Raw genomic sequence first — 15,787 nt, forward strand, 5'->3', positions numbered from 1 at the left:
TCGAATTAAAATCGAATCTCTGCCCCGAATCTTCGAATTCCAAAAAAAAATCGAAGGTCAGCCCTAAAACACAGTAGGTTTCCCTTTATTTTCAGTGAAGAAATCAAAGTCAAAGTTGATTTGTCACATGCACACATGTACAATGGCAGTTGTGTTATTATTATAATACATAATATTGGTTCTGCCCTGTTGTGGTAGGACCCGGACCGAGGACCGGAGTAAGAGGAGAGTGCCTTGATGTACGGATAGACAACGTGTGAATAAAAGCCAGTAAAGAAACCCTAGCCTGTTTATTCCTAGTTAGGAATACTGGAAACAACTAACATAACAGCAGTGACATGCTTTCTCTGTGAGCCTCAATTGACATTTTGCTCTCATGTTATGCTCAGATTGGGATTCCCTGTGTGAATAATGGTCAATAGACTGTGTGTGTGCATAAAATGCCATTGAAATAAAAAATCATTGTCAGTCTATTGAGAATTATTGCTATGAATTTAGCAACTGAATTGCTTAGAGTCACATTCTGGATTTGAAGAAAGTAATACAAATTGACCTGAACAGTAATCATTGAATGGCAACTGTCTCTTTAATGATAGCTTTTCAACTGCTGTGTGAGAAGACACACACGCTGGATCTGGGTCAGATGGTGTTGGTCAATAACTTAAAAGTCTTAACCTTAGAGTATGAGATGGATGGAGTTTACTGCATCAGGACAAATTTAATAGTGTCAAGTAAGTTGTCAGTGATTATTAGGCTGCTAGGTCTAAATTAACTTTAGAAGTGTCTAAGCTTTGTTGGGTTACTGGCTCTAAATTAACTTTAAATTAGTCTAAGCTTTGTGGTACTCATCATTGTACTGTTCTATGTGGATCTGGTATTCCAGTGCTCTTCATACCAACCTTGGCCTTATAGTCACGAGATACCATGACTAGGGCGCTGTTGCACATCACCTTTTCCCAGTATCCAAACATACCCTACATAGATAAAGTGATTTATCAGTGGGAAAAGTTATTTTTATTTTCCAATCCCGTGCCAAGAGTGACTTCCAGACAGTCCCTCGCCCCTGCCAATAACCCTGTTGTGACCTTTGCCTCCTGGTTCTGATTGGCTGAAGGGCTTATAGAGGGAGTATTTGTGGTAGATGGGACAGGATTGGCCCTAACAGGAGCAGTAGTAAGTGACTCACTGGGGTTGAGTCCCATGGGGTTTTGCTCGTTAGCGCTACGGTGGTCAGGTTGAGGTGTAACTCACAGTCTCAGGCTGGCTATGACTAATGTGACCCTCCAGGCACGTGGAGGGAAGGTTCAGGTGTCGTGGAGGGAAGGTTCAGGTGTCGTGGAGGAAAGGTTCAGGTGTCGTGGCTAGGGATGGGTACCGAATTCGGTACTTTTGAGGCACCGAACCGAAACACGTCGGTACTACCGAGTATCGAATGAAGTGAGAAACCAATTTTTTTTTTTTTTTTTTTTTTATACTTTTTTTTGTTTACTTTTTTCTTTTCATGTCAACGTTCACACGCACAATATATGCTTACCTAGGATTTGACTTGATTCAACAACAAAGCAGTCGGAGCAATGACAAGCCGGAAACTGTCGAAATTGTAGTTATTTGAAGTTTGTATTTTTTTTTTACGACTGAGGTAGGTAAATTAAATTTCTTGAGACTAAAGTACCGAAAAAAGGTACCGTTGGGTACCGGTATCGATTCACAGGTACCGGTACCGGTATCGGTTCAAATGTGAAAGGTACCCATCCCTAGTCGTGGCACCACAGACACTAACTAGCCTCCTGGTTTACCTCTGTATCTATCTCACTGTGTGAGGGCAGGATGAACAGCCTGGTTTAGCTCTGTATCTATCACACTGTGTGAGGGCAGGATGAACAGCCTGGTTTAGCTCTGTATCTATCACACTGTGTGAGGGCAGGATGAACAGCCTGGCTTACCTCTGTATCTATCTCACTGTGTGAGGGCAGGATGAACAGCCTGGTTTACCTCTGTATCTATCTCACTGTGTGAGGGCAGGATGAACAGCCTGGCTTACCTCTGTATCTATCTTACTGTGTGAGGGCAGGATGAACAGCCTGGCTTACCTCTGTATCTATCACACTGTGTGAGGGCAGGATGAACAGCCTGGCTTACCTCTGTATCTATCACACTGTGTGAGGGCAGGATGAACAGCCTAGTTTAGCTCTGTATCTATCACACTGTGTGAGGGCAGGATGAACAGCCTGGTTTAGCTCTGTATCTATCTCACTGTGTGAGGGCAGGATGAACAGCCTGGTTTACCTCTGTATCTATCTCACTGTGTGAGGGCAGGATGAACAGCCTGGTTTAGCTCTGTATCTATCTCACTGTGTGAGGGCAGGATGGACAGCCTGGTTTAGCTCTGTATCTATCACACTGTGTGAGGGCAGGATGAACAGCCTGGTTTAGCTCTGTATCTATCACACTGTGTGAGGGCAGGATGAACAGCCTAGTTTAGCTCTGTATCTATCACACTGTGTGAGGGCAGGATGAACAGCCTGGTTTAGCTCTGTATCTATCTCACTGTGTGAGGGCAGGATGAACCGCCTGGTTTAGCTCTGTATCTATCACACTGTGTGAGGGCAGGATGAACAGCCTGGTTTAGCTCTGTATCTATCTCACTGTGTGAGGGCAGGATGAACAGCCTGGTTTAGCTCTGTATCTATCTCACTGTGTGAGGGCAGGATGAACAGCCTGGTTTAGCTCTGTATTTTTTCACTGTGTGAGGGCAGGATGAACAGCCTGGTTTAGCTCTGTATCTATCTCACTGTGTGAGGGCAGGATGAACAGCCTGGTTTAGCTCTGTATCTATCACACTGTGTGAGGGCAGGATGAACAGCCTGGTTTAGCTCTGTATTTTTTCACTGTGTGAGGGCAGGATGAACAGCCTGGTTTAGCTCTGTATCTATCTTACTGTGTGAGGGCAGGATGAACAGCCTGGTTTAGCTCTGTATCTATCTCACTGTGTGAGGGCAGGATGAACAGCCTGGTTTAGCTCTGTATCTATCTCACTGTGTGAGGGCAGGATGGACAGCCTGGTTTAGCTCTGTATCTATCACACTGTGTGAGGGCAGGATGAACAGCCTGGTTTAGCTCTGTATCTATCACACTGTGTGAGGGCAGGATGAACAGCCTAGTTTAGCTCTGTATCTATCACACTGTGTGAGGGCAGGATGAACAGCCTGGTTTAGCTCTGTATCTATCTCACTGTGTGAGGGCAGGATGAACCGCCTGGTTTAGCTCTGTATCTATCACACTGTGTGAGGGCAGGATGAACAGCCTGGTTTAGCTCTGTATCTATCTCACTGTGTGAGGGCAGGATGAACAGCCTGGTTTAGCTCTGTATCTATCTCACTGTGTGAGGGCAGGATGAACAGCCTGGTTTAGCTCTGTATTTTTTCACTGTGTGAGGGCAGGATGAACAGCCTGGTTTAGCTCTGTATCTATCTCACTGTGTGAGGGCAGGATGAACAGCCTGGTTTAGCTCTGTATCTATCACACTGTGTGAGGGCAGGATGAACAGCCTGGTTTAGCTCTGTATTTTTTCACTGTGTGAGGGCAGGATGAACAGCCTGGTTTAGCTCTGTATCTATCTTACTGTGTGAGGGCAGGATGAACAGCCTGGTTTAGCTCTGTATCTATCTCACTGTGTGAGGGCAGGATGAACAGCCTGGTTTAGCTCTGTATTTTTTCACTGTGTGAGCTGTGAGGGCAGGATGAACAGCCTGGTGTACCTCTGTATCTATCTCACTGTGTGAGGGCAGGATGAACAGCGTTCCACAACAGCTTACTAACATAAGTCCTAATGTGACCTAAATACTGTAAGTCATACTGTATAGACCTAATGTGACATAAATAAGTTATACTGTATATATGCGGCTGAGAGGTATGTAGGCCCATACAAGGTGTTATAAGATAGGATAAGATTGGGGAATTATGTTATTGTCTTTTATTATAGTCTTTATTTGTAGCACACATTGCTACATTGTCATGCAGCAAACGCACACATGCAAGATGGGCAACACACATAGGAAAACACACACACACACACGTATATATTTTGTCACAGATTCAATTTCTCATTGTCCCGTCATCCTTCCCCCCAAGGGCAGCCGGGACCAATCCAAGTGCTCCTGTCTGTCTTCATCAGGGATGCGACAGCGTTAGCGATCTGTTCTGAATGTTTCTTCATTGGGTTTATAGAATAGAATAGAAATACTTTGACTTATGGGAAATTCGGCACTACATGTGTAAACTGTAAACATTTAGGTAGTCAGGAACAAAAGTCACTAATTAGAATAAAAATAAGAATAAATAATAAAATACGGTCCGGGATATACATTCTGTTATGTATATACATTCTAAAATATAAAATATACAGTCAAAATATACAGAAATATACAGTAAGTCTATAGTAAAAAGTGTAAAATGTCAATTTAAAAGTAAAAGTCCAGGAAGATTATGTCATAGTACTGTCACCCTGTGCTCGGTGATGCAGTGAGGCACAGTGATGCGTTATAAAGTCTGATGGCTGTCGGAATGAAGTCTGAAGCTGTTGATTTATCTCTTTCTCTAGAGGGGGAACCCTTGCGAGCAAACTCCACACATAAACCACTTGGCTGATCAATACATTTACATTTACATTTAGTCATTTAGCTGACGCTTTTATCCAAAGCGACTTACAAGTTCTGTACGACAAGTCATCAGGAAGGGCACAACAAGTGTTGAGTGCTACAGTGTAGGTTAGTTTATTAGGACAAGTGCATGACAGTAAGGTTAGTTAGGGTTAGATTTTTTTTAATACTATTATAATTTCTTTTAGATAATGGTTGAAGAAGTGCGTCTTTAGTCGACGGCGAAAGATTGGACGGGTTTCGGCTGTCCTAACTGGGGTGGGTAGTTCATTCCACCATTGTGGGGCAAGGACTGAGAAAAGGCAGGTTCTCCTTGATGATCCTCCCGGAGCTCGGATAGGAGTGGGTCTGAGATGGCCAGAAGATGCAGATCGTAGGGGTCTTGACAGTGTGTAGTTAGAGACCATCGACCAGAGGTAGGCGGGAGCGGTTCCCTTTGCCGCACGGTATGCCAGGTCGAGGGCCTTGAAGCGGATTCGTGCAGCAATGGGGAGCCAGTGCAGGTCCCTAAGAAGTGGGGTGACATGGGCCGACTTCGGTAGGTTTGAGATCAGGCGGGCCGCTGCGTTCTGAAATGGGTTGAAGAGGTGGCAGTGGCCGGGAGGCCAGCAAGCAGTGCGTTGCAGTAGTCGAGGCGGGAGATGACTGTTGATTGGACGAGGAGTTGGGTGGCTTCTTTTGTCAGGAAGGGGCGGATCCTTCTGATGTTGCTCAGGAGGAATCTGCAGGTTCTGGTTGTCGCTGCGATGTGAGCGGAGAAGTTCAACTGGTCGTCGAGGACAACACCAAGGTTCTTGGCGGTCGGGGACGCGGCCTCTCTGCATTCTCGACTGTGATGGACAGGTCGGTCAGGGGGTAGGATTTGGCCGGCAGGTGGAGCAATTCTGTTTTGCTTAGGTTCAGTTTGAGGTGGTTGGTCGTCATCCAGGCAGAGATATCGGACAGACAGGCAGAGATCCGCTCAGAGACGTGGATATCTGAGGGAGGGAAGGAGAGGAAGAGTTGAGTATCATCAGCATAACAATGATACGAGAAGGTAGGGCTGGGCGATATGACCAAAAACGTTATTGCGATAAAATTATACAATTATTTTCATATAATTCGATATCGATAATTATCGTCGATATAATGTCCGTCAAGTTTAATTAACTTCTTATTTTGCTGCGAATGTCTCAAGTCGAGTTGATGTCGTCATCAGTCCGCGCACGTTAGTAGTTAGCAGACAAGCGGAGTATCTCATGACAATAAATATGACACTAAAATACTCTCTTCCGCCACAATATATTGAAACGAACTGTATACCCCACACTACTATAAACGTGGCCTCAGAATTCAAAACACACACATACTCGGCACGTAAATATATAAAACATCGCCGTGCAAGCTAATTAGCCTAGCAAGCCTGTAGTATCTAAGCGGTGTATTCCATGACAATGTGCTAAATATTACACTAAAATACTCTCTTCCGCCACAATATATTGAAACGACGTCCACTGTATACCCCCACTACTATAAACGTGGCCTCAGAATTCACGTCACACACATACTCTGCACGTAAATATATAAAACATCGCCGTGCAAGCTAATTAGCCTAGCAAGCCTTGTTGTTGAGTGAGTCCTACCTCCTTCCGGGTATACTTCGCTCTCGGCCATCTCCTTCACTGATTGGTTGTTAGCTGTTGTGCGTAAACACGTCATCACGTAACGTTGGTTGTTGTTAGTGAGTGTGCTGAGCCGAGGCTGAACGGAGCCAAGCTTGGAAAATCGATATATCGAAACTTTGCGACCACGTTTCATGTTTATTTCGAGGAAATAATTTATCGCGATAGTTATCGTTATCGTTTTATCGCCCAGCCCTACGAGAAGGCATGAGACGTGATAATGTTACCCAGAGATTTAGTGTAGAGGGAGAAGAGAAGGGGTCCTAGGACCGAGCCCTGGGGGACACCCGTCCGCAGGGGGTGGGTGGCCGACAGGTAGAGCTGCCGCGGTATTGATGTTTTCCTTACCGCACACATTTGCAAAATATTTCCTACCGCTGCGGTTATTTGAATTTGAATGCATTTTTTTTGTAGTCTACTCTTTATAGCATATAGCCTGCCTCTAGTCTAAATGTCTATCTTTAGAGGATGACTTTGCAGCATGAATATTGTTTGGGATTCGGCATGCACGCATTCGTTATTAAAAGTGAAACACGGATTCGAAGTCTCCCCTCGGTGTCGCGAGCAGGGGTGGTAGCGGCGCGCCCGCCGGTTACCCCCCCGACCCTTTCTTCTTCTTATTATTATAACGTTACTACTTACTACAAAGGCATTCGATTTGTGGCATTAACGTTAGTATAGTTACACGTTCGTATTTACCGGACCATAGCAAGGCAAGCGTTACTCAATTAATATCTAAGTTCCTTTCTTTGCTCAGAGCGTGCCGAGTTGTACCCATTCTGCGGTCTGTTAATAAAGTTTTCAATCAGACAAGTGTATAGAACGAAGGGCTTTTATTTATAACATTTCGTTGCAGTAAAATCATTATGCCTCGTTCCCTGAGGAGCGACGGCGTCGGTAATCCACTCCGGTCTCCGGTGGGAGCTAACGTACTATTAGCCGTGTTGTGATGGCTGAGATTCAGGAAGTAAAAGCACTGCAAGATGCTCCAAGCATGTGACGCGTATCTCTTCTGACCAATCAGTGGTCTGCAGTGTTTCATGTGACTTTTCTGGTACCCAATAGGGTCGCTTGGAATCTCGACAGAGAAGTAGGGTATATCTGCAGAGCCGCAAGCCCAACGAGAGCGTAATAATAATAATAATATAATAAAAAACAGCGGTGATGCCGGTATTCAGCCCAACGCTGCGGTGGGCATGATGTAACAGCGATACCGCGGTAATACCGATACCGCGGCAGCTCTACCGACAGGGTCCCTCTCCATGACACTTGGTAGGAGCGGTCATTGAGGTATGATCATGTCAGCCATGTCAGCGCAGAGCCAGCCACTCCCATTCCTGCGAGGGACGCAAGGAGGATCTGATGGTTGACTGTCTGTGGAGTGGCCAGTCGGGAAGCCTGACTGATTAGGGTCTAGGAGGTCATTCTGTAAGAGATAAGCAGTAAGTTGGTTGGATACAGCACGTTCAAGTGTTTTAGAAAGGAAGGAGAGAAGAGAGACAGGACGATAGTTGCCTATGACGGTGGGGTTGAGTGTTTTTTTTTTTATGAGCGGTGTGACTCTGGCTTGTTTTAGGGAGGTGGGGACCACCCCAGAGTTGAGGGAGGAGTTGATGGTTGCAGTTAGGAATGGGAGGATGTCTGGTGCTATGGTCTGGAGGAAAACTGGTCCAGCTGGCATGTAGTCGGACGGTTCGACGTTACCAGTGTCAGGGTCTCAGCTTCTGTAATGGGAGAGAAAGATGACAGAGTGAAAGATGAGGTTCTCGATTCAGTATTTGGAATGGGTGGGGGTTGGGAGAAGGAGCTGCGGATGTTCTCCACTTTTTCCTCAAAGAAGATTGCAAAGTCTTCGGCAGAGAAAGATGAGGGGGGAGGGGGTGAGGACGGAGGACATGGTAGCATGCAGTTTACGAAGGTTCTTGGCAGAGGCCTCGATCCTATGGTGAAAGAAAGAAGCTTTGGCATTAGTAATGGCTTTGGAGAATGTTAACAAGAGGTTGTGATATGTGTCGATGTCAGCAGTGAGGCATGACTTTCTATACTTCCTCTCAGCCGCTCTCAGGACCTGTCTTTGTTCTCTCACTGCATCCGTCAGCCATGGACTGGGTGGGGAACGGCGGGCAGGTTTCTCAACGAGGGGACAGAGCTTGTCGAAGGAGGTCGCAAGGGCTGAGAGGAGGGTGGAGCAGAGAAGGTGTCACTCAAAGGTAGAGCGGATAGTATGTCAGAGGAGAGGGTGGAGGGGGATAGGGAGGGCAGGTTGGGGGCAGGTTGCGTCTGAGTGAGACGGTTTGAGTTGGGGTGAAGGGCTTTCGGTTAAGCATGAGAGTTAGTGAGAAGGATATGAAGGAATGGTCAGATACATGCAGGGGAGTTACCGTGGTGTTAATGATGCTGGAGTTACGGGAAAATATGAGATCCAAGGAGTTGCCTGCTTTGCAGGTGGGAGGCATGGCAGTGGGAGTCAAAGGATTGTAGGAGGGAGACCACTGTGGCCGACTGAGATGAGTCAGGCAGGTTGAAGTCACCCATTAGGGGGGTACCATTTTCCGGTAAGGAGCTTAGAAGCATGTCCAGCTCATCTGGGAAGTGATCGAGCGGACCTGGAGTAACAGTTATGTAACAGAGTTATAAACACATAGTGTACAGAGACATATATTCAGGTTGGTGCAAAGTAAGCATAACTGATGTGCGAGGAAAATTATACAGTTGTGTGCTAAAGTAGCAGTTCTGACTGAGCAGTGAAGGAATGACCAGGGGTGATGGTGTGTGTGTGTGTGTGTGTGTGTGTGTGTGTGTGTGTGTGTGTGTGTGTGTGTGTGTGTGTGTGTGTGTGTGTGTGTGTTGCGTGCGAACTGCTCAGTCCAGCCTACTGTCAGCAGCACATAACCAACTCCCAGTATGCGTGTCTGTGACTGGTGAAGTGACTGGTAGTGTTTTAATTTATTTTCGGACATCACGATGCCTCTTGAGCAGGGGTGGGCAATTATTTTTCCTGGGGGGCCGAATGAGCAACTGAAAATATGTTGGAGGGCCGGGCCAAAATTCCAAACTCAATTATGCATAATATACATTTTATTTCTATATAAAAAGCAGTAAATGGCATTGTTTTGACCCCTGGTAAGAGTGTATGTTATAATTTGGCAATTAAAAGGTGAGGTTAGCTTTCAAAAATATCATTTATTCAAATAGAATTTATTTCCAAAATGATAAACAAAATGTGAAACATTAACACTTTGATCGCCATGGTTAAATTCATAATTTACCATCTCTAGCCAGCTCTATTTGTCTATGGAGAAGTTCCCCTTCTTTGCAGGGCTATAACTTTTTAAATTCTATTGCTAAATTGACATTATTATGGCCCATTCAATGTCCTATATCTATTGTTCAGGGTGTAGCAACGTTATACTTTTTCATTCACATATTCATACTAAAATACTGTCTAAAGTATAAGTATGTTTTTATCGTTTTCTGCAGCTTTCTCCAGAACTTGATTTATAGCCCCAAATGCATTATATTGATGATCAAATACAGTTTGGTAGCGATCGGTGCCAGATAAAAAATTTCAACTGGAGGTACTTCTAGAAGTTACTACGTATGATCTGATGGGCGGGAGGTCGTTTATAATTCCGTGGGCAACGTTATATCATTCATCTAGTGTGGGTCATATGATCATCAGAGCAGTTTATATTGAACACGGTAATAATAAACGCTGAAACTTACCCCAGTCTCCTCGGGCCGTTGGGCGATCAGCTTGGAGTAGACAGTTTTCTATTATGGGATGTTGATCTAGATGAACCATTTCCAGGTTGTATAATACTATATACGTCCAAATAACGTTGTTTATTGAGTTAGGGCGAGCGATTGATTATCCAGTGTGTCGAGATGGAGTCCTGCTAACGATCGCGAGTGCCCGGACGAAATATGGGTGAGCACTTCCTGTTGTGTGGAGATCAGCAGTATATCTCAGGTCCCCGGAGGAGAAATATGATTTCGATCACAGATTTTTGAAATATTGATATCAAAGACGTGTTACGGCGTCTTCGGCAGAATGAGCATGGCGGGCAATGACGAGTTTCTGCGTTTCCGGCGATTAAAGTGTTAATAACAAAGGGCATGTATGAAAAAGTGCTATACAAATAATGTTATTATTTTGAGTTTCATATACTATTGAAACAAGGATTTTCTTAGCTTTCTAAAGACATCACATCATCTTATAGCCAAAATAAACAAGACATATCACTGAACTGTGTAAAGAAAAGTGTCCCAGTAGCCTTTTTTACTTTACATGCCTATATTAAACATTTAATGTTTTCAGAACTGTGCAAAAAAAAGAAGAAAAAAATATCAAGTGTCCCATTTCAATTGTTATATTTCCAAATTTTTTTGTTCTTCAGCTCTTTTTATTTTTTCATTCAGTGTGATAAATCCAGTCTCTGTTGAGCTTTAACAAGTCCATCAAAGTCAGGTTGCATGTCTGAGGTGGAGATGCGAAGCACAGCTGCCAGATGTTCATCAGTGAGAGAGGATCTGTACCTGGACTTGGTAAACGTCATGACTGAGAATGTCTGTTCACATATAGGTGGATCCAAAGAGAACCAACATCTTCTGAGCATGTCTCCTCATGTTTGGAAAGTTCTCCTCCTTGAGAGCAGAGTAGAACTCTAGCAGTGATGCTGACTTAAAGTGCTCTTTCAGTAGTGAATCAGACTGCAGGTCAATGAGTTCAAGTTGAACATCAGTGGGTGCACTATCAACACTGCAGGTAAAGGGAGAGGAAACCAGCTGCATTTCATCCTCAACCTTTTTGAAATCTTGAAAACGCCTTGAAAATTCATCATGCAGTGCTCCCAACATGGATGAGTACCTGTGCCGGTGATCAGCTGATGGTTTGACTTCTTTCAGGGTTTTCATGCGTTTGAGATTGTTGCTGCCTAGTTGCCTTGAAATTAATTGCAACTTTGTCATGAAGGCTTTCACATGGCTATGCATTTCATGAGCAAAAATGCCCTTGCCCTGCAGTTGTGTGTTCAGTAGGGATGGGTACCGTTCACATTTGAACCGATACGGTACCGGTACCTGTGAATCGATACCGGTACCCAACGGTACCTTTTTTCTGTACTTTAGTCTCTAAAAACTTTATCTACCTATCTCAGTTGTGAAAAAAGAAATCCAAACTTCAAATAACCACACTTTCGACCGTTTTCGGCTTGCCCCGACTGCTTTGTTGTTGAATCAAGTCAAATCCTAAGCGTATATTGTGCGTGTGAACGTTGACATGAAAAGAAAAAAGTAAAAAAAAATATATATATATATATATATAATTTATTTTTATTTTTATTATCATGTAATCTTTCGCGGGCCAGTCAGAATCATCCCGCGGGCCGGATACAATGCCCAGGTCTGCTCTTGAGGCATGACTGTAAATGGAAAACTGAATCTTTTATCATACAAATATTGTCATATTTATTATTATGATTAATTAATTCCAAGGATGCCTGTAGAGTTGACATGAATGAAATCACCATGATTCCTCCCAAATAAAGCCCTTAAGAACACAGCGCACACCAGTCTGTCCGACTTACGACTGCTCTTCAGCACTCCTAAATCCTGCTCCTAGTTAAGACCGAATCCAGGAGAAGGGTGAATCCCAAAATCGGCCCGAAAATGTCTTAAGTGGAGCTAGGACAAAAATGTGTCTGATCTTTTGTCTTAAGTCCGTTGGTGAATGAGACCCATTGAGCATCCTGATGGCCTGGGGATAGAAGCTCCTTCTGAGTCTCTCTGTGCTGGACATGAGACTCCGGTAGCGCTTGCCTGACCGCAGCAGTGCAAAGAGGCAGTTGTTTGGGTGACTAGAGTCTTTGGTTATTCTCTTAGCCTTGGCCCTGCCTTGGCAGGTAGATGATGGCATCGTCCACACCAATGCAGGCCTAGTAGGCAAACCGCAGTTGGTCTAAATAGTTGCTCACATGCTGTCTGAGGTGATCTAGAACCAGCCTCTTCATAATGTGGGATGAAGTCGCTGAGGACACAAAGGCCTCTCGTTCTTGGACACAAGGACAATGCATGGACTTAATGTGATATGATTTGATATCAGTTGACATAGGGCTGGGTGATAAAACTATAACGATAATTATCGTGATATATTTTAATAATCGATATCGATCGATAATCAAAAAAAAATATATATATATATATATATATTTTTTTTTTTACCTGCAACAGGGCAGTTTTAAAACCAGAGACAGTGGACAGACTTGTCTTTCTTGCCTGCAACTTAAAGTAATGGCTTTGCTTGTCCAAATGACAATACTGACCAAATTGAGATTTATTTTTCTCTTGTCCATTTATTTTGTTTGCTTTCTAATTTTAAATACAGTTTGAAACCGTCTGTACACAGTAGGCTATGTGTGCTAGCAGAGCTAGTCTCCAGTCGCGAGTCACGGTGCACATATGCAGTGGTTTGTCCACCAAAAAAGCGCCAAAAGATAGAAAAGAAACTAGCAGAGCCAGAACTATTCAACTCCCCTGGAGCCACAGCCAGCAGAGAAACCTGTTTACTTTCGCTTTCAAACCAGCTGCAGCCTGAGAACTGGAGTGTGAGGGGCTGTAACACTAAGATGGCGGCAACGACAAAGAATTGCTGCAAAATAAACATACATTTGTTGTTTAAAAATACTTATAACAATATCGATAATTATCGATATCGAGTGATATGATAACATTATCATATCGTTATCGTGATATCATTTTTGGCCATATCGACCAGCCCTAAGTTGACATAATAACCAATATTTATATGACTCTGGATATCGAAACATATCCGTTTAGCCTCCACTGCAGTTTTTCTTTAAGCTAAATAACTAACACGTATCCTTTCCTCAGATGCCCACTACAGTCCAAATAGGGCTATGCCCTTGGGGTAGTTTTGAAAGAAAGGCAGTGAAGATGATACTTAGAGTAGCTAAAATCTGTACCCTATTAACAGATCAGTATCCAGAATGGTACTTAGCACATTGTTCATTGTAACCAGCTTTAGTCACGTTACGTAGTGCACGTATCCAACTGCTGCTCAGTGGCTTCAGAAGACTGGCTCTATTAAGCAGCTCCCAGGTGTCTAATGTGTGTAACTGGATGAGTGTGAAGCAGGGCTCTGCTGGAAAAGGGCAGAATGTGCTCAGTCGTCCTCAAAATCCCAGGGGAAATGAAGCTTTAAAGGGGCAAATGGAAGCTTTCACTGTGGTCTTTAAAGGATTTCCCTGCCCTATGGAACGGACCTATCAGAGCAACAGTTGTGATTGGAGGATCAAGAAAAGAGGGCAGGTTTTTCTTGCAAAAGTTATCTGATTTGTAAAAAGCAACTCACATCGACATGCAATTTCTATATCGGTGCCCACGTCTAATAGGCTAGGTATCATTCAGCCCTCATATTTCATTAGGAATGGAGATGTGCTTAAATCACTCTGTCCTCTGGGTGAATTTGGGGGGGGGGGGTTGTGGAACAGCGCCATGACTTGCCTAATAGGGAAGGTGGTGATGGTTTGTGAAGATGAATTATTCACAACTGTTGAATGTCTTCTCTCGCCCCTCTCTTTTTCTAATCTCACCCCTTACCTCTTACCCCTTATCTCTTACCTCTTACCCCTTACCTCTCACTTCTTACCTCTTCTCTTACTTCTTACCTCTTACCTCCCCACACTCCTCTCCCTCCCCCTTCTCTCTTCCTTCTCCATTTCCCATCCTCTATCCATACCTTCTCTTCTCCTTCAGTGTATCCAATGGGTGGTGGGGCCACCAAGCTGTATGGTGTCTTGACCCAGCCGTTTAGTAGTAGCAGCAGCAGCAGCAGTCCTCTCTCCCAGCCCCACCTTGACCCTCACCAGCACCCACACATGGAACTGGATCCAGCCTTCTGCCAGGTGACTCCTTTGTTCAGTCATTCATCCTCTCACCACTGTCGTTGTTTGAAGCAGCTTTAGCAGAATGAAGCAGAGATACCCAACTAGACAGTGGTGGTGGGGAGTGTCGTATAATGTGTTCTTATACCTCAAATGAGCACACTGTCAGACCGTAAGTACTTTTAATTAGCTTTTACTGAACGTTGGTGTAGGGCTGTCTTAAATACTTCGAATTCGAAATTGTTCGATGGGCATGGGATTCGAATGGGAAAATAAAATTTGAATATATAAAAAAATATATATATATATTTCAAACTTTTTCAAATTGTTTGTTATTTAAGATGAGGTCAGACTTGGCACTGACAGATTTGTGTTCATTGTGCTGCTTTTATAAAGCCTCAAATGACGACTTACAATATTTCATGAAATCTCGGCCCCGAAGCTTCGAATGCCAAAAAGAAATTCGAAGGTCAGCCCTACGTTGGTGTATCACATACAACATGCCGTGAGCATACACAATTGCAGACTGAATCCTACTGAAGTCCCGCCCACTCCCTTATGCTATTGGCTTACACCACATCTCCCTTTTTGAACTGTTTGAATAACATTAACATTTCCCAGTTCCACATGAACATCTTTACATAACATTCACTTACAGAATAAATGTGTTTACGAAACTGGTTAAACAATGCACTCTACGTGTACATTAAAACATCAACATTCACTTACAGAATAAATGTGTTTACGAAACTGGTTAAACAATGCACTCTATGTGTACGTTAAAACATCAAACAATGTTCCTCTCACAGATCTAGTCTATGAGGTCTGACTACCTCTCTGCCTGACCTTGTTCTTTTTGTTTTGATCCACTTTTTCTCCCCATTTTTATATTTTTTCTCCCATCCCAATTTCGTATTTCCAATTCTCCCCTCCCCTGTCTTGAACGTTGCTAGACTATGCCTCCCACTGGTCGGCTGTAGTGAGGATAGAAGCCTTGCATCACGTGTCCCCTCCGGTACACGAGGAGGCAGCCTGTCGCATCTTTTCACCGCAACAGCTCGAACTCTCAGTGGCGAGGAGTAACACGTGGGAGGCTCACGCTGCCCCCGATACTTCCTGTTTCCGCCGTCACCCAACCGACCTGTAGGAGTCGCTGTCCACAACGTCCAATCCCCACCCACCGGCTTTCCCACCCTCTAACACTGCCAATTGTGTTAGTATGACTGCCAGCCAAGCCGGTAGCAACGCAGAGAGCTGGGCTCGATACCAGCATCTCCTGCGTTAGTGGCGAGCGCCTTGCCCACTGCGCCACTCAGCCGCCCTTGCCTGACCTTGTTCTGACTGTGTCAGGGGAGACCCGAGGTGAGTCCATACTAGACAGTACTGGTTGGGGAGAACCAGGAGCAACAGGAATGTCCTCCTGTGGTGTATGACCATGTCGGGCTTCGCATCTCTGTTCAGGCATAGGCACTAGGTGATGACTGTTTCGTCTGATTGTGCCATGTGGCCCGCTGACAAGGTAGGACCGTGGTGTGTAATGTGCAGCTGTCACTGTGCCTGGTGA

The 15,787-nt window shown here is 44.4% G+C and overlaps 1 protein-coding gene across 2 annotated transcripts in view; it reads left to right on the top strand.

The window, feature by feature from the left end:
• noctb (nocturnin b) overlaps nucleotides 1-15,787 on the top strand; it is a gene marked incomplete at its 3' end in the record, with an annotated part of 42,328 nt that overhangs the window by 15,707 nt on the left and 10,834 nt on the right. For both annotated transcript variants that reach the window (XM_084318676.1, XM_084318677.1), the window contains exon 2: nucleotides 14,096-14,244. In XM_084318676.1, coding sequence (XP_084174802.1) covers nucleotides 14,096-14,244 — 149 coding nt within the window. The remainder of the gene's footprint in view (nucleotides 1-14,095; nucleotides 14,245-15,787) is intronic.

The sequence above is a fragment of the Notolepis coatsorum genome (genome assembly GCF_963971535.1).
Source record: "Notolepis coatsorum genome assembly, chromosome: 7".
Lineage (NCBI taxonomy): Eukaryota > Metazoa > Chordata > Actinopteri > Aulopiformes > Paralepididae > Notolepis > Notolepis coatsorum.